The sequence below is a fragment of the Athene cunicularia genome (assembly GCF_003259725.1).
Source record: "Athene cunicularia isolate RWA chromosome 13 unlocalized genomic scaffold, athCun1 chr13_part1, whole genome shotgun sequence".
Taxonomy (NCBI): domain Eukaryota; kingdom Metazoa; phylum Chordata; class Aves; order Strigiformes; family Strigidae; genus Athene; species Athene cunicularia.
The window spans coordinates 16106694-16126907 of record NW_020799117.1 but is presented as its reverse complement, the minus strand read 5'-3'; the positions used below and the strand labels follow the sequence as shown (position 1 = coordinate 16126907).

The 20214-nt window shown below is 36.8% G+C and overlaps 1 protein-coding gene across 11 annotated transcripts in view; it reads right to left on the bottom strand.

Moving 5' to 3' along the window:
• TENM2 (teneurin transmembrane protein 2) overlaps positions 1-20214 on the bottom strand; it is a 727803-nt gene that overhangs the window by 155062 nt on the left and 552527 nt on the right. For all 11 annotated transcript variants that reach the window (XM_026858437.1, XM_026858438.1, XM_026858439.1 and 8 more), the window contains one exon: positions 15154-15392. In XM_026858437.1, coding sequence (XP_026714238.1) covers positions 15154-15392 — 239 coding nt within the window. The remainder of the gene's footprint in view (positions 1-15153; positions 15393-20214) is intronic.

Here is a 20214-nt window from a genome sequence, read left to right as displayed (position 1 = left end):
GGGGAAGAAGGAAAAAAAAAGGTAAAGGTATGATTAAAGGTAATTTATCAACCCTAACTTCAACCACGGAGGCTGTGCGGGTACATGGAAGTCCTTTTGTAGACCTGAGACTTAATTTATTTCAGTTTAAGTTGAAAAAGCCGGTTATCAATTTTCCAGCTAGATTTACTAAGAGGATAGTAGAATTTAGCCCCATCTGTTAGTCCTTGGCTAGGACACTAGTGCTATTTGTTTTCCTAGCATGGCATCCCAGCCCATTTCTGACTTGCAAGCTCATAGAACAGATTGATGGTGCCAGAGAGACACTGTGAAGTGGTGCCTGCACCACTGCCAAGGGCAGGCAAGAAACGGATGGTCAAATCCAGATGATCCTACATTAAGAGAGAAGGGAGTGAAAAATCTGCACTGCCCCCCCCACCCCCCGCTCAAGAGATTGCATCTAACCTGCAGCCCGTGAAACAGAGAAAACTTTGCTTTAGATTTCAAGGTGCCTAAGAATACTTTCAGTTTGGGTTTTGCCCAAACATGTCTGGTTTTAAATCTATGCTGTCAAAATGAGACTTAGAGGGATTTTCCCCAAATGGCTTTGTCTTAAATGGCTTTTGCCTAAAGACTTTTTCCAGTGCCCTCTTTCACAGAAGTGTACACAGGGAACAGCAGTTTTCTGCTCACCTAGCTGACATGTAAATCTGTTGGGAAAGTCTAGATTTAGTGTTCAGTGAAAGTTATGTATGCTATAGTAAATTTATATAAAACATTGCACTGAAACTACAGCCAACCCTGTAGCAATGATGGGTCTAAGTCACGTTTTTCATCATAAAAGACTACAATTTTATAATTCAATATCAGTAAGTACTGGTGGCCAGTATGTACTAGATTACTCCAAAATATTAAACACTTCAACATACTGTGAATTTCACCAAAGAAAATAAAAGTATTTCCAGTTACTGAATCAGCTATTTTTGTACACTTCTTCCCTGCTGCAGAAAAGCCAGCACATACTGTGATTAATTTTCCCATTCCTGACTTTACTTGTATGTGCATTTCCAACAAATTTCGGGAAGATATATGTGGAATATTTTCAATAATAAGTCTAGGGTAAAATTTTGAAAAATACATAAAATAAGCAAGCTAAAAAATAGGGGCAATATTTTCATCTCTGTCAATTTATAGTAATATTAGTTACTACGTACATAAAAGTATGTACAGCATAAAAGATTATCTACATATGACTTAAGTGCCTCTAGTAACACAACAAAAAGCAGGTGAAAGAAATCAGTAAAATACAGAAATCAGTTCAATGTGTACATATCTATATACATAAACACAAACAATAGGCAAACTAGAGACATATATAATATAATTCTGTCTACTACAAATTTGGCCTTTTCATAATTTGCAGCCCAAATTCTATTATAAGCTTGCCATTTCAATACAGACCTTTGACTTCCAAGAAAAGGCTTTAGGGAAAAACTCTGTTTATATTCAGGAAAAGCTTTAAAAGGTAAAACTATCATAGAATAGTATTATCTTTATCTTACCAGACTAGACGGAGAGTTCAACTGAAATGGCATTTTATAGTAAGCAGTAATGTCTCAATTTGTAAATGGCATGCAGGGCATCTATATTACTGAAAACCAGGGATAATGACTGCAGGATTTCCAGTTCCTGAACTGACAAAGGGGATATTTTAATGAAGGTGACACACATGGATCTCAAAAGCTTCCACCAGTCCACAGCTGGCACTGATAAGGAGCATGAGTTACTAAAGACAACACACAGTGCATAGTGCACATGCATGTTGATGTAGATCATATTTAAAAAAAGATATCCCAGCAAAATAGGGTAGGAAGAATCCCCACAGTCCTACTGACACTTCAAGTGAGGAGAAAGTATCCAGGATTTTGTATTTTCCTTCAGCCAAGAAAGGACATGATTATGTTTAAATTCCCAGCCAAGGGAAACAAAGATTCACTGTTATCTTCAATTAAATTTTATGCCTTCATCTTTATCTACAAGTACTCGTGTGCCTAACACTATTAATTGAGACTAGCTAAACAGTGGTTGTTTAAAAGAATCAACTCACTTTCAAAGCCTTTCTCCTGCCCTCTGATCAAATCAGTAAACCTTTCATCTGAAGATTTTAATGAGTAACCTTACTGAGCAAAGACTGAATTATTGCCAACTCCAAAACCTCATGTCTTACCCTTGGTATCTGAGGCCTGTTTTGTCTTGTGAGAAGTACAAAAGTCTTTTGTCTCTGAAAACAGAAAGGTTTGGGTTCACACAGTAAAACTGAGTATGAAAACTTGCAAATTTTAGGCAAAAGCATCCACACAGAAACTTACTGGTGATCTGTTGTGTTCAGTAATTTACCCATGTGTCAGACCCCTGAATACTGAATTTAGGAAACTGCTTTGTACAACTATAAAAAAAAAATAATCCAAAGTCATAAGTATACTAAAGAAAAAGCAAGGTATGCAGTGTATGCAACCATTACCTCTTTTGCAAACTGTTCGGGGACTATCAGAGGATACAAGCTGTAGCATGCAGCAGCTGTAAATGGAGGACATTTAAAACAATATCTGCTGAAAGTATGTAAAGGATAGTTGACAGGTGAAAAAAACCTAATCTACTTGTTAAAAGAATTAGAATTCATAAAGGTTGGGCCCTGAGCTTTCCTTTGGGCCCTTCTATAAGGAAAAATGAAGATGCTGCTCAGGATAAGGCACCACACAAAAGGTAAAAAACAGGCTGGATTTTATGAAGTCAGCCCAAGGGCATGTGCTGCCCCTTCCCTGCGAAATGACTGAGTGCTCACTGGTCAGAGGTACAGGGCAAAGGCATCCACCACGGGAAGCTACAGTCCATGGTCCTGGCCAGAGGGCTGCCAGTGCTTGGCAGGGGAGGATTTGTAGCACAATCCACAACCTGCAGTTCACTCTTTTCCAGTGTCTCTGAGGTCCTTGAAAAAGCCAGTGCCAGAATAAGCCCAGGGGCTGCATGGATTGTGCTAGCAGGCTGCTCCTGCCCAGTGACCTAACCTGCTCAGCTGCGCTGTGCGGAGCACTACTCACCAGCAAAACACCGCTCTACTAAAAGTAGCTACTAAAAGGTCTCCTACTTCAGACTCTGGTTGAAATGCAGGTTGGGTTGCAGATAGGTTTGAAACTGGTATCCAGGAATTCCAAAATGGTGAATTCCATACTAAATATCCGTTCCTGAAATCATGGAAACCACAGCCAAAAGTGGACATTTTCAAATGCCCACACAGTCAAAGCAAAGCAAATTCCCACTCTTTCCAGTTACCTGTTGTATGTCTAGTATTCTAGGAGTTTCAAATCAATATTAAGTAAATTGCACCGTGTTTAAAAGGCTCTTTCTGTTCTAGTTGTTTACAGTTTTTTACTGGTAAATATGGGAGAAAAGATGAATGATTTATGAATTCTCACTTTAAAAAGTCAAACAACATATTAAAACAATACTTCATAGCATGGTGAAATAGAGTTAAGAAGACCATTTTCACAGGGATTTTTATAGAAAGAGCATGCATAGATTTTTGTCAGGAAAAACATTTAAAAATTTAAAGATGAAGAGAGCTGCATGTATTAGATGCTGTTAAACCTTTATTTGTCCCAAAGCAAAAGCTAAAACTCAGTCAGAGATTTATATAAAATCTAAAAGAAGAGAGGAAAATCACAGCTTTTCAACCTCAGTAATTTCCCTTTACAAATACTCAGACTGAGGGAAACTCTTCAACAACCTACATCCTGAGAACCAATACTATTTCCAGTCTCTCAGTTAATATGAGAGTGGGTAGTGTGGATCAAATGACAGAAAACCAATCAAGTAGCAAGATGCATCTTACGCTTTTCTTGAATGTCTATAAATTCACTGCTTTCAGTGACAGTAACACACTTCCTTAGCCACAGGCCTAATTGGTGGCACTTGCCCATGGTTGCTTAGGCAATTGCAATGACCCAGGTTGTGCAAGCAAATAACGAGTCCCTGAATCGACTAAGGAGTATCAGAATGACAGAGGAAAATATTGGCTAAGGGAGCACATCAGCAACTGTATGTGCATCCTCAGGTGGTGCTCAAGGAGAATGTATATTTTAATTTGTAGCCCATTTGCTGCAAAAGGATAGAAGTTTAAGATATGCCATGGAGTACAATATGGCAATCCAAGCAAAGAAAAAGAAAACAACTTTTCTGTATTTCTGAGAACAAATAGCTGTCTCTACCATCACATCATTGTTTTGCTATTACCAGCTAATACAACAGCAGACAGAAAGTGCAGCTGCGGTCCACAGAATATTTGGCATTTCTGGCCCAAGCATAATCCCTCATGTAATGAAAAACCTATTTCTATTTCTGCATCCTCGCTACTCTTCATACTGAAGAGGCTTGCGTCTGTCTCCCATTTATTGAAGCTTATTCTTCATCTAGACAGCCAGGTCTGGTTTGTATTAGAAATCAGGTTTTAAATCACTATTTTTCTATTATTTATTTTAGGATTTTCAGGAAGCCTCCAGAGGTGCAGAAAAATTCTTCTTGTTGTAAAAGACCCTAATACTCTTAATGAACCAAGCTCCAAATCCCTGACCCATGTTAACGAACTTTGATAGCTTTAAGGTTCAAAATAAATTCTGTCTATAAAGACAATAACATTATTTTCAGAGTTAAAATGACATAAATATGTTAAAAAAAAAAAAAAAAGTTCAAACTCCCCATACAAGAGTAAGATTAATCAGATCCCTGAGCTTTTCTTAATGAGCAGGCTCCATTATGGGTTCTTCTTTCTCTTTTCTCATGTGGTTGGAATTTTGCATTTCAGTGATTAATGGAGTCTCAAGATGTAGAAGGGGATATATATGAAGAAAGAAACAACAGGTGAAATAAATTTTTGGCTCAATAAATCTTACAGACCTAAATTGCATCTCTCCTCTTTATGCTCTCTGCTGTCTTGTGGCCAGTTTTAACACAATTATCTATTTTCAGGTCCCAGCTCTGCACCACATTCTTATAAACATGCACAGCTCTCTCCTTGGAAAAGACATTATATGATATAGGCATACAAACCCTTTACTGTGAGGTAAATGGGACTACAATGTTTAATTGCCTTTCTCTGGAAACAGTTAGTATGCCTGCTGTGAAATTGTTTAACTTCTATTCAGTTTAAACTATTTTGCTTTTACCACAGACCAGCAAAGATGTCGCAAGTTCATATCTACCCTTATATTACCTTTGGATACTTGCTATGTACTCTTGACATTTTTCCAACATCTATTAATTTTCTCAGCATCTCAAGCACCGTTTTCCTCTCTTTTAAAGACTTTTTAATAACTGAACACAGAAATCCTCTAACAACAGCACATTCTTACAGAAGAAGTAGCTCCTCTCTTCTGCAAAATAAAACATTATCCTCACAAGTCCAATTTAGTTAACACCAATTCTAACTGTCAGGAGCAAAACCCGAGTTTGCTTATTAACCAGATGCCTTGGATCAAACTGGGTCCCCTAGCATTGCACAAGGGTTTCACAGTTTCCAGATCTGGGAGGCATGGTTGTAGCACAAAGTTCCTGATTTAAAATCGAAAATTTGTAAATTTGCTCTGACTACACAGAAGTATTTCAGCTACGTTGCCAAATCTTTTGATAGTAGCAGGTTGGCTTTGCACTTGCTGGTGGTACAACTGTGATAAAATTGGTTTATCCAGCTAAACTGGGATACTGAGAACCAGCAGTTCATGCCTTGCCTCCTCCTGAAGTAGACATGGATAGGGCCTTCTGATAATCTCCTGCCTTCCTCAAATCATTCTTCAGTCTCTGATTACTATGTTAGCTATATGCAATCATCTGCAGCTCACAGAAGGTAAGAAGTCTCTTCCAGAAGAGTAAATTGAAAGCAGAAGATGAAAATATATATATAAAATGTAACTGCAAGAATAGCGCAGTACACTCAGATTTAAACAAAACACTGTTAACATGCAGGTACAAGCAGCATATATGCAGTAGAGTGGCTGACCTTTCAAAGAGTCTTGTCTAATCCAGATCAATTCCTGCAAGGCAAATAAAGTACTGCAGAAACACAGTACACCACCTCATCCAGCCAATGAAGAACCTATTCTGCCACACTGGCATTAGTATGTGAAAACATCTTCTATTCTTTGGCTTTCCTTGGAAAGTATTTAGTAAGAAAAATGTTGGAAGAAATCAGCTGATCAACCAACCAGCAAATTAAAAAAAGCTTAACATTAAATTAACTGCAGCACTGTTATGCATTATGTATATCACCTTTTAAAAATTAAACATGACACAGCGGGATAAATCTGGACATCCCAGAGAAGAAAACAAACTAAGCCCAGAGCATATTTAAAGTTTTTGGTAAGGTTCTGTAAGATCAACCTAAAAGAATGAAAGTAATTTTCCAGGAACTATAATAACACAAATGCTTGTCTTTTCCAGTAATTATTTAGTAATAGTCAAGATAAAGACATTAATAGTGCCTAACAATCACACAGTAGGGCTCAATACTGATCAACATACAAATCAAAGCATGATTTTTCTAACCAACTACATTATTTTTGGCATTGTAATTCAAGCTTCTGATACCAGAAATCATTATGAGAAATTAAGTAGGACAGAATTCCCTGAATATTAATAAAATATCCACGCATCAGTCAAAAAAAGGAGCCTCTCCTTCCTACACCACTTACTCTATTAAATAAAATAGGCTCTGGCTTGCCTTTGCCCAATGTGGTCAAATTCTGTTGTGGAAAACATTCACTCGTGAAAGGACTACATGGCTTAGAGTTTAGCACCCATCATTATTCAGGCAAAAATGCCTCAAATCACTAGAAATGGGAATAACTCCTTGAAGTGCTACAAACTGGGGACCGACTAGCTGTGGAGCAGCTCTGCATGAAAGGCCCTGGGGTCCTGGTGGACAGAGAGATTAACATGAGCCAGCAACGTGCCCTGCCAGCAAAGGTCAGCAGTACCCTGGGCCATAGGAACAGAAGCCCAGCCAGGACACGGGGGACGATTATCCCCATCTGCTCCTCTGCTCATTAGTCCAGGGGATGCCACCAGTATGGTTGGGGGCTGGAGCACTTGCCCTGGGAGAAGGGAGCTGCGTTTATCTAGCCTGGGGAAGAGATAGCTATGGGGTCTCAAAAGCAGCCTGTCAGTACCTACAGGTTGTCAAGCAGATAAAGCCAGGCTCTTCACACTGGTACGTGGCAAGTGTATGAGGATATACATTGAAGAAATGTTCAAACTGGATATGAGGAAATTATTTTTCCCCATGAGGACAGTCAAGCAGTGAACAGTTTGCCCAGGAAGGTGGTGAAATCTCTGTTCTTGGAGGTCTTCACGACTAGACTGGACTTGAGAGATGACCCAGCAGAAGATTGGACTAGAGACCTCCAGAGGTCCCTTCCAACCTGAATTATCTTATAACCTTGTAAACCTAAATCTAGAGTGCAAAATCCATGTCACATCTTTCATTCTGTTATTACCCCATGGAGCAATGGTTATATTCTTAAAGGCAAGTATATACTTCTACACTTAAATGAATAAAATCCTTAAGCGTGCTAAGTGCAAAACAACACAATGAGTTAACAAAGAAGCACAGCAACAAATAATCAATATAAATAAATAAATTAATAAATGATCAGCTGGTGATCTCAATATAAATAGCTGCTTAACAGAGCAATGTTTCCCTGGGAAGAAATGAGACATTTTACACTGATGTTGAACATTGAGTTTTCAGAGAGGATGACCACAGGTTTATTTGACAGGTATCTCTGACTTGGCATTATATTAGCAAAATTTAATCTTCAATATCCCTTATGCTTACTCTTCTTCTGAAAAATGGTCTCATTTCAGTATGTTGGGCTAGGTTATAAAGCATGTCTCACTAAAGTATCTCAAAGCTTTTTTATAATTTTTCTCCCTGAATTCCTACAAGACTTGTTTTCCATCTACTGATCTCTGCTGCTCTTTGCCCCGACAAGACTTCATACATGTGATTCTGGGATTAAATCCTAGACTACTACTACTACAAAAGATCATAATATTCAGTATTTGCACTGATCAAAATGAGAATAGGCTGCATTACACAGCAATTATGAAACCCGGGATGTGTTCTAGTTTCTGTAGGGTAGGACAATGACAGTGCATGTAAAGCACAGTGCGTACTTCACAACGGGGAGGGGATGAAATGCAAGCATCTCTGAAGAAGCCATTCTTGCAGCTTTGGGAAGAAAAAGACAAAACCTGTACTATATAAATAATAATACAGCTACTAAACTACACATTTGAAACACTATCTCTAACATTTCCAGGTTAGCCATTGCTATCCTATTTCATCACATGGCTCATTTTTGTGATACTAACTTCTACCACATCACACGTTTCGGTAGTGCAGCATGAGCTAGTACAGCTAGCATCAGCTAGGCAGTTACACGACTTTACTCAAGTTCACAGCAATACATTTTAACAGCTTCTGGAGAGCACTACCAGCATATGTGAAAAATGTTTTATCAGACCCATCCTAGACTGTGTTGCACAATATGCATTAAAAACCAAACAAAATTGTGTTCCCCATAACACAACCCCAATCACACACAAAAGAAAACATCCTCTTGGTCTCCTGTTTCTTGCCAAGGTTTCAGAGTATGTTTTTCGACTTGGTAGCTAAACAGAAAGGGCTTTCCGTTTCAAGTGCTAAGAACGAGATCGCACTTTCTGAGTTATGGAAACATTAGTCTCACTCTAGTTTCAAGTGCTGAGGTTTACTGTGTGAAAATCCTCAACAAAGACAAAGGGAATTGAACAGGCTGATAAGACTGCCCCTTCACACGGAAAGATAGCTACTTCCATTATCTCGGAGATCTCTGCTAGGCAAAACAATAGGTACATTTGCCTTTCTTAGAACAAATCCGTAGATCAAGCTTTTATTTTTGACTCTGGAAAAGCATAGGCAAACTACACCCAAGTAATTTCACATTAAAATCCTCCTGTTTGTGGCATTTTGTGTATACAGCAGCTGGTGCATTTTGTCTCTAGGAAAACTGTCTCCACCTAATGAATCTCTCACACCTTCCGACTGTGAAATAGAACACTCGCTAGGGCTAGAAAGACACATCTGAAGTTCCTGGAGTCAGGCTTCATGATTCCCAGCAATAGTGCATAGTTTTCTTATGGAATGGGGCCAGATGCTTTTTCCTGAAAGGCTCAATGCCTTTCTTTTCTGAAGTGGCAGCAGACAAGCTGACTGAGCTGCTACTACTACTCTTTTTGCTCTCAGATTGACTGATATCAATCAATAAGAATTGTGACTTGTAGAATGTGACAGGCATATTCTAAAATTTAATATTTGCCCCTTAACTGACACTATTTTCAACTCAAATTTAAGAACAGAACCTTCTGTCATCATCTCACAAGATGCAGAGCTCCCTCGGTTTACATTGATTTAAAATGAATCTGATAACAGTGACTGGCAGCCAGATGACCTCTGCCACTCAGAGGTTCCATCTTTGCATGATTTTCCCTTTTTTCAGTCGTGGTTTCCAAAAGGTCTAGCATATCTGATTTCAGTAAAGTCTGGACAAGACAAAGTCAGTGGTTTTCTGACTCTATAAGTGGAAAACAACAAATGCGACATAAGACATCAAATGAAACATAGGTGGCCATTCATCAAAAACAACTCAGGGAGAGAAAAAAATAAATTGATATATAAGATAGCCAGTTAAGCAAACTGCTATGATGAATCCCGATCTGTAGAATCAGGGTCAAGAAGACAATTTGATTTAGGAGTAGAGGAAATTACAAATATGAATGAACAAGAAACTTCACACAAGCACTTACAGTAGCAAATATCTGGCTCATTTGTGGGAAGAAAATAATTCAGGTTGATCTCTACACATGAAGAATATAATTTTATGCAAACTGTGGTATGTACACATATTTAATTAAAAGATGAGACTTCCGAGTCTGATTTTTTCAGAAGTCCCATGAATTTTATTGACTGTCACAGAAACAAACAAACTTTTGTGGATATGAGGGTTAACCAGAAAAATTAACCATTTATTTGCCTATATGTCTTTTATTTGTAAAACACCTACTATGGTACTTTCTAATAGCAAGAAATTTACCAAAATATTTGTTCTGTGCACAGGTATTTTTCAGGCTCTAATTTTAAATATATAAAGGGAATAATAATAATAAGAATTAAAAAAAGACATTTTCACATCTTCATTTGCTTAATTAACTGCTAGACCTTTTGGCAATTCAGCCCTTTCTAGAGCACAGAAGTGAATATATTATTTTATGTGGGAAACTGAAATTTATCTTAAACCTCATGTGTCTTTATGGCCAAATAGCACCAAAGAATAAATGAGTAATAACATTTTCATGTGCAATGTATACGCTAAAGATGTAGCGTAAGCATGATATTATCATAATTTCTTTCTGTCACTTTTCTTATATTTTTCCTGTACATTCCAAATGATAGGAGTAGATAAAATAGCATCAATAGTCTAAAAGTTATCAGTATGAGTCTCAAGATACTATTTTCAAGTGAAGCACCTTGTGGCTTTTAATTTCCATAGGAAATAACAGTTGTGTTTTTTTTCCCCAAAGGAAAGTCTAAGTACTTCACATTACCACATTTTTAAAGTACTGACATGTTGATGGTCACATGTTCTTTGACGCTCAAAGTTAGATTGGCAGAAATCAGAGCAGTGTAAGGGCTTACAAAAATGTGGTATTTATGTTTGGCAGCAATTACTTTGTGAAAAACACAAGGTGACTCTTTTTCCTCTCCTTGTTTCTTCTTTTTTATGTTTCTTCCCCTCCAAGTTTGGCATGAATCTAAAGAGCTAAAAACTAATTTAACATGACAAATGCTTTCATCACTCCCTTAACCTCTGAAGTGAGCACTCTGACAAAGACAATATGTGTGGTATATGCTTTCCTTTTGACACTTTATAAATTACTTTCTTGTAACTGGGTTTTACCACCAGTCCAATATCTTCAGGATGTCCTAATCTGAATGGCTGGTTCTACATTCTTCATATGTCACCCCAGGATAATAGAAATAACTCCTGGGCTTTGTGAAATGACATGTCTCAGACAGGATTGTAGGACAATTTTATTTACATACTGCATTCTGGAATTTACCAAAATATTTTGTAATACTACCAACTTCTACTTTGCATTTACATCTGGCTACGAAAGAAACAGGGAGAAGTGATTAAACCTGGCTTCAAACAAGCAGACAACATTTTGTATACCACGTAAGGAAAAAGTTAACTGAAGTGAATTTTTCCTATTCTTGGCTATTAAAAATAGAGTATCATTCATCCACAGAAACATCTTAAAATGCTCTTTTTCATAGAAATGATATGAAAATATTTTGCCTCTGTCTATTCCTTTAAACAAAAACCCACAAAGTCGCTTGATTTATTTTCAACCTGGTAAATCTTATGTGTGTCAAAGTTTCTGCAGAAACTCCATCAGGGTAAAGGAATTCAGGTATAGAAAAGTATGTCTAAAATGGCAAAATGTACACATACAAAAGTAAGCATATTGTGCACATACACATGCCATATCACAGTAGACCAGGGCCATATTGCAGACCTGCGGGAGTTTTTCCCAGACATCAGTCAGGATAAGTTTCAGAAGAACATTTAGGAAAACTCGGATAACAATGGTACTGACTGGCATATAAAGGAAGAGTCTATCTAAATAGCCAGTCTTCAATGGCATTTTATGATCTAAACCATCAATCTGTATATATCTTAAAAAAGAAAAGAAAAAGCAAAGTTTCCTTCTAAGGCCATATTGTCATTACTGTGACAAATGTTTAACTTCTTAAAATCTCAGTAGTAACTTTATTTAATATCAATTATGTAGTGTGGCAAAAAGTTCCAAAGGTTATTATGCGCTATGAATTTATTTTTAAACATACTGCCTTTTCATTTCATTCATTGCATTTTTATTTATGTGTTATCGAAAAGCAACAGGAATGCCTAAATAATTTTAAAAGTATTTATTCTTTTCTATCTGTTATGATACTTTTTTTGGTTGTCTCTTCACATCACCCCTCATTAGAAACTTTTTCATGCCACCCATAGTCTTTGGCAGTCCTCTGAAAGTCCCATGTTTAAATGTAGACAGCATGTTTTCAATGATCTGTCTGTATCAATTTCCCCATCTCTTTTATTGTAGGACAATACATTTAGAAATCCTGAAGACTGTGAGAACCTCAAAGTATTCTTTCAATATAATTTACCTCATATTTGCCAACACTGCTTTTTTTCATTTAGTCCTGTAATAGTTTTGATTAGCACTGATATGATCATCTTCACATGGCTTAAATACATTGACAAACATAAGTAGCAGAACCATTTGCTGCAAATTTTTCCGTAACTCGTACTCGTAGCTAATGTAACCCCAGTGATATAACCTCTGCTATGGTGGAGAGCAAGAAATTTTCTTTGTCAGCAAGTACAGTGGAAAAACATTATCAGCACCTTTAAAGCTTCTGTGCTTGACATTCTGGCAGAAAATACATCACAAAGAGTTACTGCAATATGGAGTATGTATTGCCCTTCCTCTTGCATGTCTTGGAGGAACTTAACATCTTTCTTCATCCCAAGACTGCCAGCTCTCCTGATAGATTAACAGCTTTCACTTTCTCACTGTCTCAATGATTAGGACAGAATTAGGATTTTGGTCCAATCTGAATATTATTCTGATCACTTGTTTCAAAAACAGAAAAACATGTTTCCTCCTGACAGAGCAAGACAGAGTTATTTTGTCTTCACAGCAGTTCAGAGGTCAGGAGCGCCAAAAGAGCTGTAGAAGAGCAGGACAGCTGGTATTTCTCACTGCTGCTCCTTCCCCAGGAGAGAGGAAGTTTGGTTTTCCCAGTACTCAAATTCTGCACATACCCAGGAGAAGGAAACCCTCCAGAGAACTGCAGAACAAGGGAAGGTCCTTAAGGTGTTGTTTGTTTGTTTTTTAAAATAAGGAGATGATTTAGCACCCTAAGTACCAAGTACCTTAAGTCAAACTATTGGAGGACAGAAAGGTCCAGCCTGCTCTTTGTCACATGGAATGAATCATGTGAGTTTTTGCTGAGAGTGAGGGAATTAAATTAATGAATGGCTTAACTAAAGCACATCCCTTGTACCTTTCTGCTGTTCTCATGCACCTAAAGCAATACAACATCTTTATTGACTTATTTTCTTTTCTCTCTTTTTAATAATTTAAAATTACGATCACAATGGATCTATCAAATGTATTCACAGGATTAATTGCAGCTATTTTCTGGTTTTGACAGCTAGTCTTCAATATATTTATTCTTTACTGTGCATGGCAGGAAGCTTGTCAGGTAACTTCTCATTATTTAATCCTTGAGCCAACACTCTCTTCCTAAAACCTGCCTTCCCATGTTCACTAGTCAACTCTATTGCGCTCATCATTCTTTAGACAGGGAAGAAGACCTCAAAAACTTATGTCAAAATGGATCACCTATGTCATTACTCGAAATGATAGATCATTCATCAATTATTAAGAGTCAATGCATTCCCTTACATTCCCTCTTGTCTTAGTATATGAAAATGTATAAAGCAATAACCATGTTGCAAAGCTTTGCTTTAGATTACAGTATCCTAAATACAAAGGAAAAATACATTTCATAATCCATCACTTCAAAGTTATGCACATGATTAAAATATTCAACTTGCAGTATATCATTTCCCAAGTGCATAATCACTCAGAGAGCTGTTGTATGATAACTGTCAAGTTCAATAAATCATGTGCTTTCCAATTTATTTATTTATATATCAAACTAAGCCTGTTATTCTTCTGAGGTTTTTTACAGAAGTAAGACAGTTGGCTCCATAGTATTGAGTATGCTAGGATGTAGGCCTGGGCTAAAGAGACACCAGCAATAAAGTAGCCAGTCAGCTCTCACTACCGTATTTGTTAATTACATATGGAAGCTCATTTATAAGAAAAATGGGGTTTCCTTAGAAAACAGTGTCTATCCTGTTGAGTGAGATTATATGGGATCCAAAAAAAACCCCAAACCCCTCTTCAAATGGAGAGAGTAGGCAGAAAAGTCAGTACATCTTTATAAGTCTTTTGAGCACTATATATGAGAATAGTTTCAGAGATAAACTGAAAACCACACAGAATAGGTCTGGAAAGTATTAACAGAAAATATCAACAAGCTACTGTAATTTAGTCACTTAGAAAAACTAGAGAGTTTGTGCAGCATGTCATTGGTGTCAACATATTGTCAAAGGCACCATAAAAGGTACAAATTCCACAGCTAGTTTGCGTAGACACTTAGAAAAACCTCCAAAACAACAGACAATTAGGGGAATACTGGTGGAGGAGGATGGGGAGAGAATCAGGAATTAATTAAATTAAGCAAGACAAAATAACAGAAGCCTGATAAAAAATTCCTAAAAGACCACAGAAAGTATTAGGACGTGGTGTGGTCAGTATTAATACACTAATTACGGGAAATAAACACAACAGTTAGAGTTTCCTTTCTCTATTTTTGCTTACGAATTACTACAGAAGTATGGAATACAGAAAATTACAGCATACAAAATAGATCTATCTAACTATTTAGATCTAACACCACCAGGAATTTAGGCACACAGACAGATACAGACTGAGACTTATTAATCAAAATGATTTTGTAGTTCTTATCTAAAAGCAGCATGTGATGATAATATTTGAATTTAAATGCCAATTTATTCTGTTACTCATATGGATTCACCGCATATGACAATGTTTTCCAAATATTTTAAAACACATGGTAGTACATCAAAAAATCATTATATTACCCTTAATTTGGACCATCTATGAGAGATGCACATCTGACACCTAAAGTTAACACTGCACATAGAAAATCCTGCATCAATTTCTTGCTTCCACTGCTCTTATGACAGTGAACAGGACTTGAACATTTTATTTTTCCTCATTAATCAGTATAAAGAATAATAATTTTCTTTGCTCACTAAGAACACAAATTTGAGAAACAGATTGACCATCCTTTATCTGCTAAATTTTCTTTTGCTGACATAGCCATGTTATTTGCCAGAGAAAACACAGCCTTACCTATGAAATATGCTAGCAGGATGGCAAGCAGAACTGCAGCAGCAATTGCAGATAAAGCAGCACATTTCCAGCTACAATACTTGGAGGGCTTTTTCAGCTTGAAGGCATTCCTGGAGAATGTATTTCTAGGTAACAGTCTGGGAGGTGGAGTATAAACTGTTCCTGAGGTCAACGGGTAACCAGGGGAAGAACTACTGAACAGCGGAGTAGTTCCAGAAGATGTCTTAAATAAGAAATGCCTGAAAAACATAAAATGGAACACAGTTGAAAACGGCAAGTCTTGTAGTTAAGAAAGAACATCTCCTATTCCTATTCCATTACAGCTGCCATAGTGTGTTAAATTCAACTAAAAAGAAAAAGGATTTTGCAGGAAGAAATAAGGAGATGAAAATTCTCATAGTCTTTTTGCTGCCAGACCTTAAGAGCTGTCACTAAAACACAGTGTCAGGATATCTGCTTAATCATTTCTGTAATTAGATGCAGCTTGACCAGATACTAGCTAAAATACCAGTGCGACCGATGCAGTGTCTTTGAGTACCAGTTGAAACTGCCCCTTTAAGAAGTGCAAGCAGTCTAGTAACAAAGAACATATTCAGAAGTGATGTCACTGTCCTTTTCTTATGGCCTGTGTTTGAATAAGACAAAACAACTAATTTCACTACTAAATACCTGTACCATTTATTAGTATAACTGAACACTTTACGAGAAAACATCCTGAGTTCACAGAACTATCCAACAAGTATTCAGACACAAAAAAATTGAGTCTTGTTAACAGTCTAGTCAAAAGTTGCCAGCAAAAAACATTAAGAACATACCAAGCAAAAATGTATCTCTGTAAGAAAAGATCTTGCAAGAATTGCAACGATTTTTTTTTAATAGTACACAGGTTTGGTATAAACAAATAAGACAATCACCAAAAGCACATGGCTGAACAGAAAAAAAGCGGACTTCAACTGCCCATACATTTGTTAAAATAAAAAATAAAAGGGACAAAATATGTTATCTAACAACATCTCAGAAAGTGCTGCCAACACATTCCAGATAGAGGAAATGGAGAAAGCGAACTAGAAGACTGGCTTCTCTAGATTAACTCCTGACAGTCAGGAAGAACTGACTACAAGCATGTTCCCAGTAAATGATAAAAAGAGAAGCACAGAATAAAGGCAGTGGTCTTCAAGAAGGCCACTTGTTTTGAGGCAAAAAAGCTGTGAAGATCTGTTCCATATCCTATCCCTTCACAGCTCTGAAAAAAAAGTGCTTGGAATCTGTGAGAATGAAGATACTCTGTAATCTCTACAACCAAAACCATAGCCTAAAATAACCCAAGTCTTACTTCAAATGTAAAAATATTTAATATTTTTATTCAGATCAGAATCCAGTATGTCACTCTCAATTCACTGGTTAGAACTTTAAATTTCAATCACTGTTTATTACAACAAAGATTTGGAAGTTTGAAATGGAAATGTGTTTCCTACTTATGTCTTCCAACTCATCATCATGCATGCCCATACTTCCAAGCATAGAGTTTACTGTATACTTATTGTGCACAATGACCAGAGTGATTTTAAAGAGTATTAAAGCATTTGTTTTTAAAAGAAATGCAGAGCATAGTAAATTGCATAGACTCTGCACACAGTAGAAGACAGTAAAAGGAAGGCTGGCTACGTTTCACAGTTTTATGATTAAACATTCACATTTGAAGACAGTCTCTGGCAACATGGTCTTTTTTTTTTTTTTTTTTTTTTTTAATGCGGTATGTGTAAAACAAATAAAGGAATAGAATAAAAAGGAAATATTCTAACTAGTTACTTAATAGAAACACTCTGTCATTTTTTCAAATAAAGTTGCCCTTCTTTTTTTCCTTATCAGTGAGGCTCATTAGACATTAGACTTGCTTCTCTTCTGCACATTGTACATGATCTATGAGAAAACACAGTAAAGGCAAATGCAAAAAGGATTTCCCGCTCAAAATTACCTAGCCTTTTAAATTAAAAAACACACCTTCCAGTTACAGGAAAGCAAGAAATAACGAAAGTCTGATTTCAGGAACACTTCATTTAAAATGTTTCTTTACTTTGCAACAGTTCACTTAAAGTAACTGTTTGGAAAAATATGTTACCAGGTGGTTGTGTTATGCTAGATCTATTGACAGTTCTATTCCTTTTGTCTGGTTAAAACCTGATTAACACTTGTTAGCAGAAGCAGGTTTAGTCCTTTCTGCTTGCTCTCTGGTGTTGGGAACACAGTATCACTTCCCTGACAGGAACTAGGGACTGAAGTGACATGGAGCATGAGGAAGGAAGGACGGACAGAAGGCAGAGAGCTCTGGTAAGACAAAGGCAGGTAGGAAGGCTTCTCTCTCTCATTCAGGCTAACCCTGCATCTGCCTCAGCCCAGGACCCCCTTCTCCTCCTAAATCTTCGTGGCATGAGTAGCCCTTTCAGGTGTGGACCTAAGGGTCTACAATAAACAGTTCTTACAGTTCTTTCATTTTTCATGCCCAAAAGCAGATCTCACAGAATCAGACTGGAAATTGCAGTCCACTGTTTTTATCTGAAATGTCAAGGTTTTTAAACCCAGGTATTTTATGTCCTCTTCAGCTGAGAAGGCAGCTACAGTACCAACAGAAATTTTAATATAAAGCATTGTTAAAGTAAACTCAGATATATAATGAAACTCTACTCCTATTAAAATTGAATTAAGGAATATCTAGATATGTTTTAATGGAACATGTCAATCATATACTTTTTCATATGAAAAGAAAAAAAGTAAAATAAAAAAATAGTTCCACTGTAAGCCACTTTGTGATACATAAAGTATATAAAGAAAAACAAAATCTTTATCCATGCAAACAAGGTCTCTATTATATCGTTAAAACTGATCAGAACATGATAGATGCAAAAAAGGCCAGTTGAAATGGATACATGGAACAGTGTCATTCTCAAAGCAAAACAGAAAAAATGTCATTGGATAAACTCTGAATATTGTAACTCTTGTGAGACCTACCCATATCTTTTGAAAGCTTTATTGACCCCATATGAGGATTTCTGACAAAAGGGTGACCATTAGAAGATGGTACACCATCTTACATAGTACAGAAATTCTGCCTTCAAAAGTTTTAAAAAGACATTTAACTAAAGATATGTTAAATATCCACCAAGCCATTTCTGAAAATTGGTACTGCGTTCAGAAACTGGAGCCCAGATTAGCAGAAATACCTTGATATAGTAAAGCACAACACAAAGATTGAGAACATAATGGACAAAACACTTGGCCTCACAGAGTTTTAAGTCTAAATTCAGCTACTAATGGAAATAAATTGACTTGTCTCAACTCTATCCCTAAACTCAATGATCTATAGCTATATTTTTATGTGGGATTTGACATGCTCTGGTACAACCAATTGTCTGTGGGCCCAAGCTGCACAGAGAGTACATGAGCATTTATCAACATTAATTACAGTCTCACAGCAGTAAGACTGGGAGGTACTGTACAATGACTGCTGATGAAAAGAAATGATCTTATTTGTACCCATTCACTTATTTCAAATACATTCCATATTACAATTAAAAAACCTGTGTATTTTCTGTCTTACCTGTTCAGCTATCAAACACTATTAAGAAAAACACATCTCCTACCTCACAATTAGCATTACAATTTTACTTAGATTGGGACTAAATTTCTATTTTGAAAAGATGGGAGTAAATTTGCTAAGTCTCGGCCCAGTCTCCCTAATTTCTCTATATCATGAAGACATTCCTATACTGGGAGACTACAAAATACAATTGCCAGTATACTGTAATTTAAGCATCCATGAAAGCTATGGAAGGAACTTGCATGCTGCTCACAGAAAAAAAACCTTAACCCTGTAGCATGCTCAGTGCCCTCCTCTACTGCTCTACAGCTTTCTGGGCTGCAAAATGCACCCCCTCGTTTGTTTTAAGCAGTGTGTGCTGCTGATGTGCTGGATCATAGATGGGGACCTCATCACCAATGCCAGGGAGAAAGGTGACATCTATGAAAGTTAAGCTTGCAAGAGGACATATGTTCACAGTTCTGTAGGCTAATGGTAAATGGAAAAAGCTATATTTTGCTTTCTTCATTAATTCAGAGCTCTCTATAGCATTTATTTTCCCACAGGTCAAAAAGACCTCTGGTGCTCAGGGAACAGTGGTCTGACAAAGACTGTATTAACTTCCATATTCTTTGAGAGAACAATCTTTTTTTCCCTCCTCCTTTCTGGTCAGATTGTCATGGCAGCACACTGCAAGAAGCAGTTGAGGAAAAAAAAAATTGGTTTTTGTGATGAAAAACTGTAATAGAAAGGAAGAACAAGATACTTTCTAACATAAATTGCTTCTTTCCCTCCTCATACTATCCTAAGCTTATCTCTGTGTGAAAAAAGTACAGAGAGCTGTAATGCTTAAATTGCCTTTCTTCATAGTTTTTTCATAGATTTTTAATAGCAATTAATAAATAGAAAAGATACATATCAAGAAAACAGTAACGGACTTTTAAGTAGGACTTAAAAATATATTCAAGCTGTGGTAAAATCACATCTGTCTACAATTTTATCAGACATTTATTCTTAGCAGAAAAAAACAATGAAATATAGAATGCAACATGCTGTTTTTCACTGGGGAAAAAAAATATAATCTTCTGTAGTCTTCTAAATCCTCCAAAAAACTAGCCATCAGTCATTTTATGTCAGTGGAAGCCTTTAAGTGGCTGCCAGATTCAGACAGTGAAGTTTTACAGCAGTTTTCTAACTTTCACAGAAAAAGAAACTAAGATTGAAGAAAACTACAAGCTGTTCTTACGCCTTTTATGCTAAAATGAACTCTGATTGTTAGACTGGTGCAAGCTTTGGTTGCCCATGTAAGGGTCTCAGTCCCAAATGAGATTTAATTGCATGTTCTTGCTCTCAGATTCTTTCAGAGAAACACAGGATTATCAGCCAAGTTTACACAGCCGAGGGCTCTCTCATGTGGTAAAATTGCACAGAAGTTTCTACCATTTTTAGCATCTAGAACATGGGGACTTAGGTATTCCCCAAACGCA